General features: G+C 42.6%; 1 protein-coding gene across 1 annotated transcript in view; it reads left to right on the top strand.

Moving 5' to 3' along the window:
* Window positions 1–22,120, top strand: part of IQCA1 (IQ motif containing with AAA domain 1) — a 146,153-nt gene that overhangs the window by 80,350 nt on the left and 43,683 nt on the right. Inside the window, exons 8-12 of the mRNA XM_058533276.1 lie at window positions 1,755–1,830; window positions 8,327–8,433; window positions 8,602–8,700; window positions 17,361–17,428; window positions 20,480–20,562. Coding sequence (XP_058389259.1) covers window positions 1,755–1,830; window positions 8,327–8,433; window positions 8,602–8,700; window positions 17,361–17,428; window positions 20,480–20,562 — 433 coding nt within the window. The remainder of the gene's footprint in view (window positions 1–1,754; window positions 1,831–8,326; window positions 8,434–8,601; window positions 8,701–17,360; window positions 17,429–20,479; window positions 20,563–22,120) is intronic.

The following is a 22,120-nucleotide window of genomic DNA, read 5'->3' as shown; positions in this document are numbered from 1 at the left end:
GGGTGGGGTTTCTTCATCAGTGAGCTTGGTTTCATGTGCGTCCTGGGAGATGGGTTAGTTGCTCCACAGGCTTTGAGCCCCCTGGCGTGTCTGGGTTTTCTCCCGGATTCTTCAGGGTGGAGGGCTTCCCTACAAGGCTGCAGCAGCCCCTGCGTGTTTTACAAGCTGTGGTTCCAGGCAGGTCTTCCATGATCCCCCACCCTCGCCCATGGACCAAGAGCTCTCCTGCTGCCCCTGGGCTTCCTCCATGTACTCTCATCACCCTGGTGAGCTCTCGCTCATGCATCTCCCTTACTGCCGTGGGGGGTGGGGGAGGAGAGATATGTAGGGTTCCAGTGCACGGGCACTGCACAACCCCCATGACATGTGGGTGCACCGTGTCCCGGGGGGAGGGGCATGTCCTGCGCCCAGAAACCACCTCAGGCTCTTCTGGAAGCAGCCCAGGGAGAGGTGCTCCTCATCTTGTTGCCTCTCCTCCTCTGAGCTGTATAGAGAACTCTTCGAGTGCTTTGGAAAACTCCTCATGTTACCAAGCAATGGACTTGCTCCGCTCGCCACTATCAGAACCAATTAATCACAGCTAGATAGAGATCGAGAAAGGAAGTTTTAATTCGGTTAGCTGGCATAATTGGGAAGATGGCAGATTAATGTCTCAAAAAAACCATCTTCAAGGATCACAGAATCTTGAGGCAGTTATATAGGGAAAATGGGCCGTGAGGAGGGGGTCCAGGAATGTTGGTCCCCAGGCATGACAGGCTCCAGGCATCACATTGTTCCATTCTTCTGTCAGCTGTGATGGATACCTTGGAGGTGTGTTTCCCACCTGTGGTCAGCCTGTTACTGGAGAGAAACTCATAGAACAAAGTTTTAATTTATCAAGCTATAGGGGAGGACATGCATAGGTGGAGGCCATAAATCAGGAGAGCATGTGAATTTTTTGGAGTACATGACAGAGCAGCAAGTAGTCACACAGAGGAGGGGCTGGGGCCCTTTAGTGTAACAAGATGGCCTCACTTATGCTCACTTACACTCATGTGCACAATGTAGACAAGCATTACTACTTTTGCCGTTTGTGGGGTGAAAATAACCATGATGTTGGTCATCAGGCATCTGACTCTTAGTACGTTGTAACCTTATTGCACAGAAACGTCAGATGAGGGTTTGCAAGGCCTGACTCTTCACGACTGGGAGCAGCTGGACCCTAGCGGCATTGAGCAGAGGGGCTTCTGCTGGGGGTCGGAGCAGAGCCTCCATCTGCAGTGGCAGGTGTTCCTGCAGGCTCTGATCTGGCTGCACAGAGGCAGCAGCAGGGACCAAGGACGACGTGGTGGGACTCTCTCTGCAGTGGGGGCCCAGGGCAGGAGGCCGGCAGGACTCAGGCTGGGAGTCAGCTTTCAGAGCCTGGAAGGAGCCAGAACATCAGACAGCAGGACTAACCTCAGGGCGTGGGGTATCACCAGGTGACCAGGACTGGACGCCGGTATCACAGGGGGCTCCTCAGTGAGCTCACAGGTGGAACTAAGTCCCCAGAACCGTCCACGCCCTGGTTGGTAGACACAGCACTCCCTGCTCAGACTGGCCAGCGAGGAAGCTGCCCAGGTGGGCGAGTGAGGGGCTAGACCTTCATCCATAACTGGGAAAGTGTCCATGTACTTTACCATAGTCAGCAATCACGACGTATGCGCCTTTTACTCTCTGGTCTCCACAGATAAACCATGCCTGTTATTAACAAAAATATTATTCTGCTTCAACAGGAAGAAGATGAGGGGTGGAAAATGTCACCAAGTGTTTTCCTTCATACGATGGAGGAAGGAAATAACGTGTACAAAGGTCAGTTTAGGGGAATATGCGTGGCCACTGAGGTGTCGCTCTGTCCACCCAGCATGACCCCTGGCCCAGCCCCAGCCTCTGTTGGGAAGAATTAGGTGCCCCATCATGAGAGGCTGCAGACGTGCAGCTCAGAGCCAAGATCTTCTCTCTGTTTCTATTTTAAAATCCCTTTGTGTGGCTTAAGGGCATAAAATTGGTAAAAGAACAAGATATGTACAGGATAAGAACATAATCTAAACCTCCATTCTGTTTTGAACCCCCGAGACTTCAGTTGAATGTTCTCTTGCTGGGAATGAAAGGAAAGAAAGATATTTGTGGATTGTTTAAATTCAGAAAATCAACACCGTATGTACAGTAACATGTTTTAATCCTATTAGACTAAGACATGTGCCCGAATACCGACACATAACTCTTTGGTCTGTTGTTCAGCATAATTAGCACAGCTATAATCTGGCTGGATCTGCAAGTGTATGAATCGGTCTTTGAGATAATTCCATTATAATTTGCTCGCACTGTTATCCAATGCCTTTAGTTCACTCCACCCTCAGGGTAAATCCCAACACAGAATGACCCACCAAGATGAGCCCGGTCATTAGTGCTAGTTGGAAATTCCTGAAAAATGCAGTAAGGACGTGAAGTAGAATATTTCCAAACTTCAGTCACCCGTGGGCCTCCTTCCTGATTCTGGTCTTACTGGGACAGCCCCAGTACTATTCTTTGCTTAATATATATTTTTTAAATTGACTCACGCTTTTTACCCCAATAAATTGAGCCCCATCCTAAGCAACAATATCAGCGTCCTTACGGGTTTGATATGCTAGTTATATAAAGGAAGAGTGTCCGTGTGCCACCTAAAATTCTTTGGCATACCGCTGGTGGCAGGAGTCCCGCTCTGCTTGAGAGGCTGAACTGAGAAGGAAGCGCAGGGGCAAGGCTGACGTCGGCAGGATTTGGCAGCTACCTTATTGGGGAGGAAGGAGGTCAAGGGGTAAATGAACATTTATTAGGTGCTCAAGACATGCAAGGCTTTGTGTTTTCATGCCCATCTCATTTAATCTTCACAAGAACCAGCAGAGGTAAACATCACTATCCCGCTATTGGCAGGTACTGATATTCAACTTTGAGAATTTATCAGCTCTTTAATGGACAGCGGTGCAGAGCAGTTGCTATCAAATCCTCCATTCACTTACATATTCATTCAACAAACACTGATTGTCTCTAATGTGCCAGGTGCAAAGCTAGCCTGGAGATACAAAGATGGCACATGCCATCAAAACATGATATACCAGGTGCCATGGCGGTGGATGGGGGGACAGTGGCCTCAGTTGGGTGGCCTGTGTAAAGTAGTGTGGCGACAGCAACATCCAATGGGCCCAGCCAGGAATGACAGTAGTCCATGCAGCAGGGTCACAGGCCTGGCTGGGGGGGTGCCACCAGAACTCAGGGGTGTGGCTGCAGCAATAGCTGCCATTTCATCAAGACACTACTTTGCATGCCATTATTTTTGCTCTGTACAACCACCCTCATTTGTTTCGTATTCTACGTGTGTGTCACCGACCTTCAAGATAATTTTCCACGCCTTCGAACACATCAGATCATTTACTGGTTCATTTTCTCCGGAAGACCTCGCTCTTGGGCCTGTCAGCTGTCACCCTTGGGCCTCACTTCTCCTGACAGTCACTCCCTCATTTTGCTGTTCCCCTCACTTTGGTGGAGCCGTCCTGCAGGGTGTCCAGGGAGGGGCTACCAGAGGGGCGTCCCGGGAGCCAGGGACATCTACATATCGTCCCACGCTCACACTCAGACGACGGAGTCCCCCAGCGTCTGGAAGGCCTGACCCCTTCTCGCCTGATGTAACTACGTGGAGAAAATACCGGAGAAAGAAAGAAAAGTGAGAGAGAGCCGGATCCTCATCCACCATAACAGGAAGTCAGGAGCTCATGTCCAAAACTGGTAAATCAAGAAGAAGCAGACTAAGCATATTATTTAGACGTTAGGAGAAGAACCGAGAAACAGCTAAGAGCTCACGTGAAGCTAGATCCCTTCACACTCTGCTCTTCCTCCCACAAGCCAATCACACTCCTGCCTCAGGGCCCTCGTACTTTCTGTTCCCCTTGCCTGAAATCCTGGTCCCTGCAGGCCTTCCCTGAGAACCGTATGGGATAACAGTCTCCCCACCTCACCCTGTGCCCCACTCCTGACCCTGCTTCACTTACCTCCGTCTGACTTCGATGTGTGTGTGTGTGTGTGTGTGTGTGTGTGTGTGTGTGTATCTGTGTAAGTGTTTGCTGTCTCCTGGCAGTGGGAGGCCAGGTCCATGAGGGCAGGGCCTTCCACTATTGGCCTGCTCTGAGAGCAGTGCCTGGGCCATAATGGGGCTCAAAAAAGTCATGAATTAAATAACTTATGAATAAATTCTTTATAAATTAAATAATCTATGAATAAATCTGAATTTACTCAATGCATTTTTTAATGAATGAATGACCACAGGGCTGAATGTCATTGGGCAGTGTCACTGGAAGGCAGACAGAGTTAGACTGTTTTTTATTATAATCCTTTTCATACTCTCTGACTTTATTAAAACAATGTGCCTGTATTATTTTGATAAAAGCAAATCTTAACGTTGGGGAACTCTAATGTTCCCATGAGAAACCAAATCTGCAACCTGCTGACCCACCCAGAAAAGGGCATTTTGTGTAATATCTGTTTCCATTAAGGCTAAAAAACCAAGCATTGGTCACTCGGGGACCAAAAACAGGAAGTGTCCTTTTCCCGGTTGGATGCTGGCTGCGTCATCCTCCAGGTCTTTAGTAACTTAAAGAAATTAAATGTCTTTGTCTTAGAATTCTTTTCTTAGAAATCAAAGGTTTTCCTTTTCAAATAAAACATTAGCATTTTAATCACTGAGATTAAGCCCCCCTTCTCCGTCACCTCCGAAGTGTGAAACCTCGGCAGCCTGCTTTTCAGTGTCTCGGGATAAAAGCTCATTCTGGGCTGCAGGAGAGAGCGGACGATTGTCGAGCTTTGAGGGCTGTGAATAGCTTCCTGCGTTTATAAATGTCCATGAAATTCCTGAAGGGATTGAGAGGTGCCCTGTGCAAAAGTGTCATGAGAAAAGCAAAGTTGCAGTGGAAAACTCAGTCCATTTAAATGGTCTGGAGGTGAAACTGACAGAGGCTGCTTCGCTCTGCTTTATGTGCAAAATAGAGTTACAACTCCAGACGGAGAATGTTACGAGGTACGGTTTTTTTTTTTTGCATAAATAATCATGTCCTGATTTCCTTTCTGGTAAATATTCTGTGTTCCTTTCACTTTTAAATGCATCACTTCCAATTTTAGTAAATCTATCTAGTGAAAAAGCAAAGCAGCTTCCTTTAAATAACAAAGCTATTTTGCTTTAAAACATCCTAATGAAATAAGGAAGTGTGCTGTTGGAGAAGATTTAGTCACCATACACGGGGAAAATCTGTTAGAAAAGAATTATTAGTAGATGGCACATTTTAACACATTTAAACCATTTATAGTATTTTCAAGGCGGAAAGCGTACAATTTTAAACACATAAAAAGAAGAATTATATTACCGTTAACATTTTAAAGTTTCCCACAGTTTAGGCTTATGTACATTTCAGAAAACATACTGAAAATGAGCAAAGACCTTCAAAGGAGGAAACTGTAAACTAGCTGAGCCTTCAGTGTACCCACACCCGACAAGCGAACCTCAAAATCCACCTTCTAGGGGTTCAGGGCAAAGAACAAACTCTCGGATATTTATGACTTTAGACATTTTTCACATCAGTGGGCTGATATAGACAATTTATGCCATGCATATTTTTCATGCCCTGACTGTAAAAAATAGGAGAGACCTCTCTGGCGCTCACTCACGAGAATATGATTTAAAATCATGAAAATTCAGCTCCCAGATTTCCATCCATTTCCCATGTTCCCATTCCTGCCACGCATGGTCCGCATCAGCCCTTTTCGGGTTTTCTCCCCTTTGGTCTTCACACCTCACTCCAGGCTGGTCACCTGCCCCGTCTGGGTGATGACACTCCTTGAACTTCGGTCCTCACCTCTGAGGACCCTCTCCCGACCCCATCATCCCATCCCATCGTCTCTGCCCCAATGACTGGGCCACCTGTCACGTGGCTGCCCTGCAAGAGAAGGACATGTGGGTGAATCAGTTCTATGAAAATTTTACCACCTTTGTGATTTATTTCTTGTCTATTTCTTATAAGTCCTCATTAGCCACTCTAGAAGAAATTTGGGTCCTTTCATCATCGTCTTTAAAAAATCTGCCCCCACAAATTTGCATCACCCATAGGCTTCTTCTTCATATCTTCTGGGCAGAGACCGTGGTCAGCCAGCAACTGGCATAGTCCTGCCCAGGCCACATTCCCCTTGGTCCGCTGGTGGGAAGGTGGTGAGCCTGTGAGCACTTGCTGGACCTGGTATCCAGATAGGCTCTGCTCCAGCCAACCCTTCTGCTGAGCCAACAGTCCCACCGTCTGTCCAGGAAGTGAGGTGGGCCTGCCTGACGTGTGTGGCAACATCTTGCAATGACCATCTGCGCCTCCAGAAATTTCCATGCCAACCACTGGGAGCAGCATCAGGGTCTTCAGCCTGTGGCTTGTGGACCTGACGACAGTTTTGGAAAACTGGCGCTGTATTTCCATGTCCCATCTTCCTTCCTACAGTTGTCCTACCCTGGGTCCTGGCTCTGATCACCCTAAGAGGACACATTCACTGGCCCCCCTACAGTTGTCCTACCCTGGGTCCTGACTCTGATCACCCTAAGAGGACACATTCACTGGCCCTCAGGGCTCCATCACTTCCACGGTGCTGACGTGTGTCTGCTCTTTGGACACAGGTATTCCTAGAGCACAGCTGTCCTGCATGGTTCCTCTCCCCTTGGGAGGTAGAGATTGTCCATAAGGAGATGAAGACTGTAAGACCAACAGCTGGTACGTGGTAGGATGGTGGTTTCACCTGACCTCTAACCATGGGCTGTGCTGCGTCAGATGGGCGGGCATCAGATGGCCGAAGCCCTCGGGACAATTATCTGCCCACCCTCCAGTTCTGAGTTGTGCATGAGAATATCGTTGCCATTTTTCTCCGTCTCTCCAGGATCTGCAGCTTTTCCTGGATCACACCGTGTCTTGTCCCTTCCCCTTTCATTTCTCACCCCTTTTGCCAATCCTGGTCCCCTGTGATTTATTCAGAGATTCGATCCTCCTTTCTCATTTGCCTACATGGCTCTCCAGGCACCTTCTCTGCTCTTGGTCTTCACGGTTGACCCCTCTTGCTGTCTGTAGCACCCAGACGTGTGTTTCTGTCTGTGACTGTGACGTCCTCTCTGTGTTGACTTTAAGCTCTACCCCTCCCTTCTTGGCCAGCTGCTTCAGGGGGACACGCTCCTGGCCAGCCTCAGGACTCTTTGCCATGTTTGTAGGGGAAGCTGTGGTTGAGAAACCTCTATCCTGTTCATTCACACCATCACCTGCCATCAGGCCCCACATGATCCCCTTTCTTCCGAAGTCGTAGTCATTGTCAGACGGAGGTGGGGAAGCCTCTGCCTGGGCCCCTGTGGCCCTCAGTTGCCTTCCCAAGTTGAAGAGCATCACTGCCCTAAAGATGAGCTCCCAGTGAAGTGGCCGAGCTGGGTGGTGGTTGCAGGTTTGGTTCCAGCGAATTTCCATCCCACTCTGAACACAGATTCCAGGAAAAGATCTCATTTCCCAAACTGACAAGGCTCGTCTCCCGTGGGAGATCCCCCCAAGTCTCACTGCCAGGATCCGGTCGATCAGCACCACGGCGCACATTTGGAATTTCCCTTCTGAGAAATGAGCTGTATTTCCATTCCAGTGATACAAAATTATCCTCATTTTCTCTAGGGTCACATTTCTGTAACCATATTCCTTAAAGCCAGGGTAAAGCAAAAGGGAAATGTAAACTATGTATGATTTCAAAAAGATCCAAAAAGTAATTCAAAAATACAGCTGTTGAATTATAGGAAAATACTGGCTACTTGTGTGTTCCGTGTTGTCTTTTAATAGGGGGCCAGGGAAAACTACTGGGGAGCTGAACTAGCAACAAAATCTGTCATATTTTAGTGCATTGTTTAAATAAAGTAATATAAAACATATTACGAAAATAGTCATCTGTTATTGTATAATCCCACCATTAACATACTGGTTTTCACATAGTTATAATCATGTAGAAGGATCCTGTTTGTATCAGACTTTTTTATTTGATATTTTCACGTTAGTGGTTTTCTTCTTTAATTTTTAGACATTACAAAAGCCTGTTACTTCCATTTGGGAAGTGGAAGAAAAGAGCATATTAATCCCATAACTCTCTGCTTACTTTATTCAAACTTTTATTCCATGCAACAGGACAGAAAATCAAGCTTGTGTTTCATATGGCAATAACTGCTTTCGTTAACCTTCATGCTGAAAAACATGTCCATTTCCTTTTTCTTTATCCCTCTGGAGTATAGACATGTGGAAGAATAAAGATGAATCGTGGAATTTCCCCCAGGATTATGACCCGGAACTGATCAAAGAGGAGAAGCGGAAGGAACTGGAGTCAGAAATCCGGGTGCAGGTAAAACGACATTTATGTCGTGCTCATAACAAGTCGTTAACTGCAGCCATCTATGTTTTTACAGCTTCCCGTTAATGACCTACCCAGAATTTAAGCTGTTTTTAAACTTCACAAAGAGAACTCAAGGCATGTGGTCGCTTAAAAGTGGTGTGTTTTGTATTCACCTAGGTTGATGAGTTGATGAGACAAGAACTAAAAAACTTAAAACTAGCTGTGAACAGAGAAAAGGAATTACCAGTCAAAACAGGAAAGAAAGGAGGGAAAACGGTGAGTAGTGAATGGGTACGGGGGTTCAGGGATGAGGCAGTGGGCAGATTGAGATCATGAAAAGGAGCCCCTGCCCACACAGCCAGTGGCGTGTCGAGGAGTGCTGCCTGGCAGACCCTGGCTGTCCCTAGGCTGCTTCACAGGGACACGTCTTCCTCTGGTGAAGGAAGCTCTCAGGGTTGTGGGCTCATAAATGGGATGAATTCAACAGTCTGAAGTACCCGTCCCCGCCCCTCGTTGTTGCAGATTCATATCACCCAAGCCTCATCCCTAGGATAAGAACTATCAGAGAAGCCAGGGCATGTGCCCCAAATGCCCCCCATCTCTCCCTGTAGGTAGATCTGTAAGGGAGGCCAATGGCAATGAGCAAGTTCTTTGTGAGTAGGGAAATCAGAGCTAAAGGAAGCAGATGAAGTGAATTTTAAGCTGCCACCAATCCATCTCACAGTGTTTTAGAGTAGCCAGTTGGGTCCCAATATTCAGTTTACTTACTAGGACTCCCCCTTCCATTTTCATCCCAGATCCAGCCCAGCCCTTTGGGCCAGGATACTCGAGGTAGAGGGCCGAGACTTCCCCTCCCTGGCAGTGGTGGCGTGGACACAAACAACCTTTGCCGCATTGGTGGCTTTCTCAAGACCCCATGGCTGGCCAACACTTCTTGCGATTCACACACACTCTTAGAGTTTTTCATATATTCACCTGCATGAGTGTCTAGTTTTGCCAGCCCAGGGGCCATATGGTGTCTTTAGGATGACTCTATCCTGATCTGTTTTATATTGATTTTATAGTTTAACTCAGAAAACAACTGAATATCCTTCATGGCCCTGTTCTGAGGATACATCACTGTAGCTTGGTGAGGGCCGTCTATAGGTTACTTTCTCATCAGTAGGTGAGGACACTTATTGAGGCCACCTAGTGACTCTGTTAATGTCTTCCCTATCTGCAAAAAAGTGGTGTTTTAATGACTGAACATGGAAATCAAGACAAACAAAATGGGAAATGAAGATCGGACCTGGCTGTACCCCTCTGGCTGAAAATAGACTTTCTCCTTTTACCCAACAAACTGATTGTCATCCTGGCCCAAGGTCAGCCTGGGCTTCTTCACCCTCCATTACTGCCCCCTTTCATTCCCTGCAGTCTGGTATCTCCCCTCATGATGTCATGATATGTCACAGATGGAGCTGCTGTGAATTTCCCTCTTGTGATTAAACTAGTTGAACACACAGTGGAGGCACTCAGGATACTCCCATAGATCAATGGTAATTGTGTGACTATAGAGTTTTGAGAACCCAGAATTCCAATCCAAGTGACCTAGATATGAACTTGGGAGACATAAATGTGATTTAATTTCATAAGCTGAAACTTAATTAACTATACTAAATCCCATCCTTAGAAAGACCATTAGCAGAAGGGGAGTGGTCAGCCTTGAACATAGAGAAAAAGAAAAAGGACTGAGAGGGATGGGATTTGACAGCATCGAGCATTATCCAGAGAAAGTGACTTGATCAGAGGTTTACAGCAGCCTGAGTGGTCCTTTCAAAATACAAATCTCATCTTAGCACTCCATGATGAAACCCTTCAGTGCCATCCCAATTCCCCAAGGATAAAGATAACAGTCTTCAGCCAAGCTTACAAGGCCATGTCTGACATAGCCAGTGCCCTCTTCTCCAGGCTCATCATCCTCCTGTCCCTCCCTGGATGCACTCCAGCATCCTGACCTTCCTGTTTGTCCCTCAAACACACTGTGCTGCCTCCCACCACAGGGCCTTTGCCCATGCTATTCTCTCTCAAGAACTGTCTTTATTCCCCACCCCCAATCTCTAGCCTAGTTAACTCCTATTCATCCCTTCAGTCTCAATCTAAGCCCTTCTTCCTCAGGGAAGCCTTCTGGGACCCCCAGAGTAGGTCTGGTTTCTCTGCATACACATAGCACTGTGTACCGTGTCTTCCTGGTGTTTTAGCATAGTTTTAATGTTATATTTATTAGTGGGATCATTTTATTAGTGTCTGCCTTCTCGACTCTACTGAAGGGCCATGAATGCAGAGACTGTATAACTGTGTCTCTTTTGCTCACCACTGTAACCCTTTCTGGCACATAGTAATTCCTTAACACATATTATTGAACAAATTAATTTGTCAAATCTAGATCCTATACAGATTGATCCATATATGATAAATATGTGCCTCAGGATGACACAGTATGGCATCAGTAGCAATTCACAGCATCTAGCCACTTCCTGTGCTGATTCTGTACGCACCAAGCAAGGTTATGATGAGTTATTGTAGTTTGATGTTGATTTTCGTGTAAGAGGGAAGTCTACAAGGTCTTGGCAATTATGTTTCTCATTAAAAGTGAATCAACTTACATTACAGTCTATTCCACTTTCTCTTGTGATTTGGAGATCCAAAATCAGATCTTGGGGTACAGATCATCTTTATTAATTCTTTTATTCAATAAGTATTTATTGAGCATCATATGCCACATACACATCAAGGCATTCAGAGTACAGAAGAGAACAAGACAGACAAAGCATCTGTACTAGTGAAAGCAAGTTTCCAGATCTGCAGGACTGTGGATCGACTCTGGATGTGCTGTCATCCCCATGATGACATCACTGGGTGAGGTCCTGCCTCTCAGAAGCCATCTCTCTCTTGAGTTCCTCTCCTGTTCTAATCACAAAAGCTTTAAAGACGTAAGAGTTCCTGGAGAAGCTGTGAAGCTCCTTGAGGGGAACATTCTTGGCTGACTCTATTTTTCGTATTCCCCAGAGTGCTAGCATATATAAATGGAAAAAATGTCATGAATAAACAGAAATTTATGATCTACTTTTAAAAGAAACAAATGAACATACTACAACTGAAAAATGCAGTGTCAGAAATTAAGAACTCTTCTGACTGGTTTCACGGCAGCATGGACCTAGCAGAAGACAGGTTGAACTCAAAGACAAGTCAGTAGGAAATCCAAGTTGAAGCACAGAAAGAACAAAGAATATAGAGAACAGAACAGAGAATAAAAGAGATTTGAAACATGGTCAACAGTTGTAATATATGTGTAATTGGAATCCCCAAAAAAAGGAGAATGGGATAGAAGTAATATATGAAAAAGTAATACCTGAGAAATTTTCCAAATCAGATGAGACATAAAGCCACAAATTCAATAATCTCAGTGAAGTCTAAGAAAGATGAATACAAAGAAAATCACATCTAGACACGTCGTAGTCAAAATGCTGAAAGTCAAAGATAAAAGGCAAAATCTTACTAGATTTTTTTTAAAGACACATTTCTTCCAGGGAAACAAAAATAAGAATGACTACTGACTTTCTCAAGAGAAACTATGGAAGCCAGAAGGAAATGAATGATATTTTTAAAGATTGGAAAGAAATAGCTGCCAACCTAGAATTCTATACCCAGTGAAAATAGTCTTCAAAAATGAAAATAAAATAGAGGTGTTCCCAGACAAACAAAATCTTGGAGGACTTATCAGCAGCAGACCCATAATATGAAAATACCAAAAGGATATTCTTCAGGCTGAAGGAAAATGATCCCAGATGGAAGAAATGGAAGAAGGGATGATCAGCTCTTAAAAATGTAAATATTTGGGTAAGTATAAAAGACTAATTACTTCTAAAATATTCTGTTTTTTAAAGCAAGAATAATAAAGTCTTATGTGTTTACAACATACGTAGAAATAAAATATATGCCAACAGCAACAGAAAAGTTGGGTAGGGATAAATGGACTTACGAGGTTATTGTATTATTCAGGGCATCATAGAGTGCTAACTCAAGGTAAATTGTAACAAGTTAATAATGTATTTTGTAGTATTTTTTAAATGATACCAGAATGTATAACAAAAAGTAATAGGAAAGATAATGTGGAAAAATAAAAAATAATTACTCTAAAAGAATATGGAAAAGGGAAAGTAAGAGAAAATAAAAACAGACCGGACAGTTAGAAAAGAAATATGATGATGACAGAATTAAACCCAACTAAATCCTAGTTACACGAAATACAAATGGGCTAAATGTTCTAATTAAAAGATAATGATTGCCAGACGGGATTTAAAAAAAACTCAACTATATGCTGTTTACAAGAAACACACTTTAAACATAAAGACTAGATAGGTTGAAAATAAAAGGATGGTAAAGTATAAACCATCAAAGCACTAACCAAAATATAACTAGTGTAGATCAATTAGTATCAGACAAAGCAAGCTTTAAAGGCAAAAAAAAAAAGTATTTGGAGAGATAAGCATATTTTATTTATTTAAATATCTGAAAATATAAAAATGTCCAGTAAACAAGAAGATAGAACAATCCTAAATTTGTCTGCATCTAATAATGGCTAGAGACTGCGCGACCCAAATATGACATGGTGGTGAGTTCCTTAGATTTTATTTTTGCCTTATATATTCTAGACTTAGAGCTGAGGCCCACAGCCTGGAAATGCCAAGGGGGACAGATAAATAAAGCCCCTACAGAAGCCTACTGTCTCTAGCCAGAGGACTGAGAAAGAGGAAGGCTAACAAGAGAGAAAGCTTTTAAATAATAACCACCCTGCTCCAGCCAAACACCAAAGAAAAAACTGTGGCCCCACTGCAGTACACACCAGCAGAGGCTGCGTGGGGAGCCTAGACTTCTACTCTCATGAGGATGTATGGAAGCAACCCAACACCCCACCAAAGTGGTGTCAGAGAAGGCCACATAAGGAACCAAGACTCATCCCTGCTGACTGGTAGTGAGGCCCTCCTATCCACCATGTCAGTGGAGACAACATGGGGAATCAGTCTGGACATCCTCCCTAACCAGCAATAAAAAGGCATGCCTCCATCCCCACTGGGATGGGTCAGAGGAGGCCTCGCAGAGAGTCAGGACTTTTACTAATTCCCAGTGGTAATAAGGCCGTCTCTACCATAGTGTCAGTGGAGACCACATGGGGAGCCAGAACTCCCACCCCCACTCAGCAATAATAAGGAGCCCCTCCCCACAGTGGAGTGGAGAACCTGGACTTCTCCCTCCACCTGGCAGTAACAGCATGGCGCACACACACACACCCAATTCCTCTGCCAGAGCAGTGTCAAAGATAATCAGTTAAAAGATGACATCTAAATAAGATTCAGAGCCTCATAGCATAATACAAGAATGTCCAGATTTCAATTGAAAGTCACTCATCATATAAGAACCTGGAAGATCTCAAACTGAAGGAAAACAGACAATCAAAAGATGCCAAGTCTGAGATGTCAGAGATGTTAGAATTATCTGACAAGCGTTTTAAGCCAGCCATAATTAAAATGCTTCCATGAGCAATTATAAAGTTGCTAGAAACAAATGAAAAAAATAGAGAGCTGGCCTCATGGCCTAGTGGTTAAGTTCAATGCACTCTGCTTTGGTGGCCCAGGTTTGAATCATGGGCATGGACCTACACCACTCAACGGTGGCCATGCTGTGGCAGCATCCCATATACAAAATAGAGGAAGATGGGCACAGATGTTAGCTCAGGGCGAATCTTCCTCAAGCAAAAAGAGGAAGATTGGCAACAGATTTTAGCTTAGGGTGAATCTTCCTCAGCAAAAAAAAAAAAAATAGAAAGCCTCAGCAAAAAAGTAGAAGAGATAAAGAAGAACCAATGGGAATTTTAGAACTGGGAAGTGCAGTATCCAAAATATTCTGCTCAACAGTAGAATAGAGAAGACAGAGGGAAGAATCAGTGAATTGGAAAATAGAACAGTAGAAATTACCCAATCTGAACAACAGGGAAAATCAACCAAAAAAAAATTAGTAAACAGAATTAGGGACCTGCAGGATCATTAAAAAATATAAAATTCAATTAAAAATACAGTACCATTTAAAATCACTCAAAAATTAAATACTTAGGTGTAAATCTAATAAAACATGTATAGAACTTACATGCTTAAACTACACAATGCTGATGAAAAAAATCAAAGAAGAGCTAAATAGATGGACATACCATGTTCATGGATTGGAAGACAAAATGTAGTAAAGATGTCAATTCCCTGCACAATGATATACAGGCCTAATCCAATTCTTATCAAAATCCTAGAAAGATAATTTATAGACATAGACAAGATTATCCTAAAATTTATGTGGGAAGACAATGGAACTAGAATAGCTAAACCAATTTTGAAAAAGAAGAATAAAGTGAAAAGGATCCATCTACCCAATTTCAAGGCTTATTATACAGTAATCGAGACTGTGTGCTCTTGGTAGAGGGATAGACACATAGATCAATGGAGCAGAACAGAGAACTCAGAAATAGGCCCACACAAATACTCACTACTGATTTTTGACGAAAGTGTAAAAATTCAAGGGAGGAAGGATAATCTTTTCAATAAATGGTGCTGGAGCAATTGGACATCCATAGACAAAAAAAAAAATAAAAATGAACCTTTACCCATGTCTCACACGTTATACAAAAATTAACTCAAAATGGATCATGGACTTAAATGTCAAATGTAAAACTATAAAACTTTCAGAAAAAAATATAGGAGAAAATCGTTGAACCTAAGGCTAGGCAAAGAGTTCTTAGAATTAACACTGAAAGCACAATCCATAAAAGGAAAACGTGGACTTCATCAAAATTAAGAACTTTTGTTCTGTGAAAGACCCTATGAGGAGGATGAAAAGACAAGCTGCAGATTGGAAGAAAATATTTGCAAATCATATATCTGACATGGAGCTAGTATATAAAACACACAAAGAACTCTCAAAACTCAACAGTTAAAAAACAAACAATCCAATAAGAAAATGAGCAAAAGACATGAAGAGGCATTTCACTGAAGTGGGCCTCAGAGGGCAAATCAGCACATGAAAAGATGTTCAACCCCATGCACCATTAGGAAAATGCAAATTAAATTCAGGATGAGAGATGGATACACACCCATTAGGAGGGCTAAAATAAAAATAATGGCAACATCGGTTGCTGGAGAGGATGGGGAGAAACTGGGTCACTTATACATTATTGGTGGGAACGTAAAATGGTATAACCACTCTGAAAAAAGTTTGGTGTTTCTTAAAAAAATCAAACATACAACAACCCAGCAATTGCACACATGGGCGTTTCTCCCAGAGAAACAAAGAGACACACACACACACACACACACACACACACTCATTTATAGCACCTTAGTCAATCTAGCCCCAAACTGCAAATAGCAATAAAAATGAAGGAACTATTGATACATATAATGACCTGGACAATTGTAGTGAGTGAAAAGCAAAAACGTTATATACTATGTGATTCTGTTGATAGAACATTCTTGAAAGGACAAAATTATAGAAATAGACACAGATTAGTGGTTTGCAAGGGTTAAAGATGGAGCAGTCATGGGAGGGAAGTCAGTGCAACTATGGAAGGGCAGCCTGAGGGATCCCTGTGGTGATAGAAACGTTCTGGATCTCATTTGTGGATGTCAAGATCAATATCCTGGTTGTGATCTTGTAAAGCAGTTCTGCAAGATGTTACCACTGGGAGAAACCTGGTAAAGGGGACACAGTATCTCTCTGTATTATTTGTTACAACTGCATGTGAATCTACCATTATCTCAAAATAGAAAATTTAATTTTTAAAAAACTGAAGAACATGAAGTATAGCTGCTCTGTGCAACCACATAAGTGAATCTTGCAGTCATAGTATTGACTGAAAGGCGCCAGACATAAAAGAGTTTAAATTGTGTGAGTTCATGTGCAAGAACAGGTGCTATCAATCTACAGTGAAGTCAGAATAGTGTTACCTACAGACTGGAGAGCAGCATCAGAGAGAGTTCAGAGGTGATGAAAATATGTTCTCTATTTTGAACTGGGTGGCGGTTATATGGTTATATGTAAAAATTAAACGTAAATGTTAATCAGCTTGTACGTGGGTATACTTTACTGTACACAAATTATACTGCAATAAAATAATAAATGAATGAATGAATAAGGAAATGGACAGGGAGGAGTGAAAGAGAGTGGAGCGTTAAGAAAGGGTCAGTCTTGTGTGATGGGGAACATGAGTCATCTGAGGCCTGAGACAGAAGAGGAGCTGGGAAGGGAAGGTAGAGGCCAGGCTGGAGAAACTTCGTACACCCATGCTAAGGAATTTTAACTTTATCCTGCGGGCAGTGGGGAGATACTGATGGATATTTTAAACAGAATAGTGAAGCAATCAGCACTGTTTTAAAGATCACATTCAAGCACTTCCCTCAAGCTGTCACAAGCATCTGACTACAGAGCCCTTTGGGAACCAGATTTGGGGCCGGATGCTAACAGAGAGAGGTGACTGGGTACCAAGGACAAGCATGGCTTGAGTGCCCGCGCTCACAGCCCTCTCATCCTTTGTAGTACACTGTGCGCAGCCCAGAGAAAGAGAACCAGAATGCTTGGGGCAGGATGGACATTAGGTCCTGTGCAGATGTCACAGTGGTGACCTCATTTTCTATCCACCCAGGGACATGTCCACATAAGCAACTTGGAATTTTCTGGGCCAATCCCTACAATCCCTACATACAGGAAACATTGCAACTCTATGTTCAGTGTACCACAGTTGACTTCTTGCCTCCCATTCGCCACCACCACCACCAAAAATCAGCTTCCTTCGCTAAGTTATAGAGCTAATTTGCTCACTTGTTTTTACTAAATTGTTGGTTATTTCCATTTTCTTCCAGAAAAAGAAAGAGAAGAAAGGCAAAAAAGGGGAAAAGGGGAAGAAGGATAAAGATCTGACGGCTGACAGGTGAGGAAGGCACCTGCTTTGCTGTAGTGCACGTGAGAAGGGGAGGGCACCCCAGAGAAGAGCACAGGACACAGCCTAAGTCCTCGACCTTGGCCTGGGAAAGGCACCCTTGTCTGGTACACCACACTCCCTTCATCCTTGAAGAGTGTCGAGGGAAAACTACTGGACCACTCTGCGGTCCTGTACAAAGAGCAGTATCCCAGGCTAGAGAGATGCTCGCCAACAGGATGGGCACAGAAGGCAGGCTTGGGCCCCATCGCTTCTGAGATCATGTGACTCTTTCTAAGTTTTAAAATTCATTGGGTTCTTAAGAAATTGTTTAAGAATTAGCATCCTAATCCAACTTTCGAGGAAAGACTGAGACTCTGAGTTCCTTGAGGGCAGGGACAGTTCCTATTTACCTTCACGTCCTGGGCTCAGCCCGCTGAGGCCCTTCACGCGTGCTCATTGGAGGAAAGACAAGGTTTAGTCTCAAAAGGGATATTTTCCATTTCCTTGAGCTTCATTGGCTGAACTTTGATACTAATGAATAATTTTAAATGCTTATTTTTTAAGCTGAAATAGCCCTTCAGTGCTTTAACATTGGAAAAAAATAGGACCTAAGTTTTCAAATATTTTCAAGGAATTTAAATAAAAGCCCTAATAAAGAATGTCAGTAATCATTTTGAATGTATACCTTTCTTCCCATCGGTTTGTTAATGGGTAACACATGTTTCTCCCCTGTTTTGGGGTGTTCCCTAGCCCTCCTTGGGTCCCAGTGATACATTCCCAAACTCTACTTAAGATCCACAGGAGAGCAAGCCAGCTTGGAAGTGTCCACAGGGAAGAGGAGGCCATAGCACCCCAGAACTAGTGCACAAGCCTGGAGCCCTGGCAAGTAGCCTCTGGAAAGGCAGCCAGACGGGATAAGGGCTTTGGCTCTGTAGAGACAAGTCTCCCACAGGATATCCCTAGAAGTCTGTGGGTTTCCTCCCTTAAGGTTCCATTGTTTGGAGAAAGATTCAGGGTCAAGATGCTGTGGCTGACAGCTGCCTAATAGGGACCTTGTCAGCATCCTAACACTCAGGAGCCCAGTTCCTGGGGAGGCACACACCCGTCCCTGCACCAGCACTCACGCCTCCTGGGGACACAATAAGCATCATAGTCCCTTCCTTGAAGATGGTCCAGCTCATGCATGCACATAGTGCCACAGGCATCTTCTGGTAATTTTTTTTGCACTTTTCTTCTTTTTTCTTACATTAATCCCCAAGCCAAGTACAGTCTTTCAGGTGAAGAAGATCATGCTAAATGTCTTATCCAGTGACAACCCAGAGCTAAAATCAAATCTACCAATCAAACCCGACCACTAAGTTGAAATTATTCATTCACATTCTCTTGCGTTTAAAGTATCACTTTACCAAATAAAATGCTGCTATAGCAATATAGACCCCACACATGTGATTCATGGACAATATCCATTAGACATTGAATATATTCTTGGTGTATGTTTCCCTACAGTTGAATTATCATAAATGGTCTGCAAGCAATTCTCTAGTGGAATGAAGAGAGACCAGTAGTATTTCATTCACTTTTATGCCCCAAAGTACAGAAATACCTGGTCATCTCATTCCTGGAAGACTTTTCATTTTAGTTCTAAAGACTCTATGTCACGACAGTGGGTCTAGTTCTCTGCCAAGCACTGTGAGACAACTTCTGTTTCTCTCATCAAGTTAATATAAACCTTAAACCAGTAGTTTTATCATAGTTTAATGTAGCTTTTAAGTTGAAAATGTTTTATTCCATAACAAGAGTTCATGTCACTGGAAATATCCAAATATAATAGGTTTGTGTTCGGGGCTTCTTAGTATATTTTGTTTTGAGCATTTTAGAGAATCTTCTTCAATTTTATGTTAATATTTCATGCATACATTATATGTTTATATTAAATCAGTATTCAAGTTAAAACACTACAGTTAATACTTCCTTGATAAGTCAGATACTGTTATCCCAAATTCCATTACAATTAAAACTTTCTTAAATCTCAGCAGAGGGCACACTATTTTAAGTATATTTGATAAAATAAAATTGCAGTCAATCAAAAACTGGGACCATTGAATTAACATTTATCTCAATGGGATTTGGTTTGAATCTAACTGATGTTCTTGAGTCTCTTTTAATCACTAACCTGGATCATAGAACAGTCAAAGAACTGTTTACATAGACTTATATTTACAATTCTTCAGTCTAAAGAAAGATGAGGGTAGAAACAAAGAATAAGGCCATAGAAAAGAATAAGGAAAAGACAAAACATCTCAAAGGATTATTCTGAACAATGTTTGAGCTTGACCTCTCTGGATTCCTGCAAGCCAAGCCCCTGTTAATTTCATTGGGAGTTTCATTCATTAAATGGGATACGATCTCCATTTTTCCCTCAGTTAGTATAAATTACCAGTGCGCTGGCTATATGCCCAAGGTCCTCTTAGAGAAGTGGTTTTGACATCTGTAAACACTGTGGAGAAGTATAACATCCTCCTAAAAAATCATCACACTCACAGCTTTAGACATTTTATCTTCCATATTAGAATTATTTCCAGTATAAGCCTTTGTTCTTTATAGATATTTCTTTTAAACTATTATGCTATTGGGTGAAAAGGAAGCATCAATTTCATGAAGAATTAATGATCTACTACGACTTGCAGATGCTAACTAAATATGTAATTATGGGCCCACTGCGTTACTGTTATTGGGTAATTTCTAATTCATATTTGTGCCATCATGGAGACTGATGAAAGGGCAGACTGCAGGAGTTATAGCGGGTCTCAGATGCCCAAAGACATAATTCTCATTAATAGAAAACATCAGATATACACATGGATGAGTGGAAGTACTGTTTTTAAAAAGCCTAATTTATCCCCAAATTGTAGAAACACTTCAAAAGTCAATTTATTTGCATATATTCAAATGTACTTTGCAGTAGGTCTGGTTAAAGTTCTCTGCATATGTGATGATTAACAGAAATACTGCTGGTCTTATGTGTGTGCTCCTGGAATAGATGGTCTGCTTTGTCCCTAGGACCATTGAATCTCTATATAAGGAGCTGGTGGAAGAAGGGTTACTGATCCAGTCTCTGAAAGTCAACCTCTCTGATTACATTGGTAAAGTACACAGAGAATAATGCGTGTGTGTGTCACATATGTCACCCCTTGGGTTTTGAAGTCCCAGCAGCTGGAAATATGTTTCATTTGGTTTTTGTCCAAACCAAAACCTGGCCCATAGTGGCTTGCAGTGAATGTGTGTTGGATTGAATTGATTTGAATTCATTCTGTGCTGTGAACTAACGGGTCCAGCTCTCTCCCCTAATGTGGTAGAATCAGATCATAGAACCAACTAGCAAGTTCCTTGGGGCATTCTCTCTGGCATAAGCTTAACTGAGGAAATGAAGGCTTGTACATGCTTTCATGTTTAAATAAAATGCCCTAGGGGGCAGCACCTGGTCCTTCCACAACACACAGTTATCATAGGAGGAATTCCTTCCAGAAGGGGCCATCACAGATGTAGTTGGGAAGAAGGAGGTGGGGAGATTTGCTATCACCATCTACAACTAATGTTTTTCTCTTAATTTTTGAAAAACAATATGATGACCTGAAAACACACTGAAAGCTTAAAATTTTTCGTAATCCTACCACTCTAATGCAGGTATCATTTTCACTTTCATGCACCTACAGTGAACGAGGACATTTTCCTACATAACCACAAAAGGATAATCACACTCAGAAAATTTAACATTAATACAGTACTATTATCTAATATCTACTTAATAATCAATTTCCCCAGTAGTCCTAATAATGTCCTTTATAACTTCGTCTTTCTCAATCCAATATCCAGTCAAGGATCGTGGATGTGATGGTCAAATTTTTTAGTCTCCTTTTGTTCCTTTGATCTAGAACACTTTCCAGCCTTTCCAGTCTTTCACAACACTGACATTTTTCAAGCGTCTGAGCTGTTTTACAGACTGTCCTTCAACTAAATTAGTTGGATGGTTTCCTCATAACTTGATTCAGGTTAAACAGTTTTGACAGGAAAACTACATAGGTGATATTTGTCCTTCTCAGCGTTTCACACTGGGGTCACACGACGCCACTTTGTCCCATCACTGCTGATGTTAATTTTAATCACTGGTGAAGGAGCTCTTCCCCAGATTTCTCCGTTGTAAAGCTTCATTTTCCCCTTTGTAATTAATGAATAGTCTGTAGGGGGATGCTTTGAGGCTCTGGAGATTCTGTTCCCAAGTGTCTTAAAGGTTTTAGAATCCACTGATGTTTTATGCCACATTGATTATTGCTGTGGTGGCTGTAAATGGGGATATTCTATTTCTATCATCCCTTTTGTATTTATTAGTTATCATTCTTCTAAGAAGAGATTTCCCTCCCACCGTTCTTTTAGAATTGTCATGGTATCAGTGTGGACGTATGAATTCTCTCTTTTCTATTGTATTATCATCCATTTCCATCTTATTCTGTTGTTTACACTGACCCAATTTTGGCCTTTCTGAGCAAGAAGGCTGACGTTACCCTTTGATCAAAAAATGATTACTTTAATTCCTTTAAAATAAAGCCACATTTCCTTCTTGGGGGCTTGGAGGAGCTGCGATATTTCCTATTAGCATAAAATTTTTACTAGAATATGTATTGAGTTTCTATTTATGTGTTTCTT

This window comes from Diceros bicornis, chromosome 37 (genome assembly GCF_020826845.1).
Source record: "Diceros bicornis minor isolate mBicDic1 chromosome 37, mDicBic1.mat.cur, whole genome shotgun sequence".
Lineage (NCBI taxonomy): Eukaryota > Metazoa > Chordata > Mammalia > Perissodactyla > Rhinocerotidae > Diceros > Diceros bicornis.
Note: the sequence above shows the minus strand (reverse complement) of the source record. Positions and strands in the feature narration are given on the sequence as shown.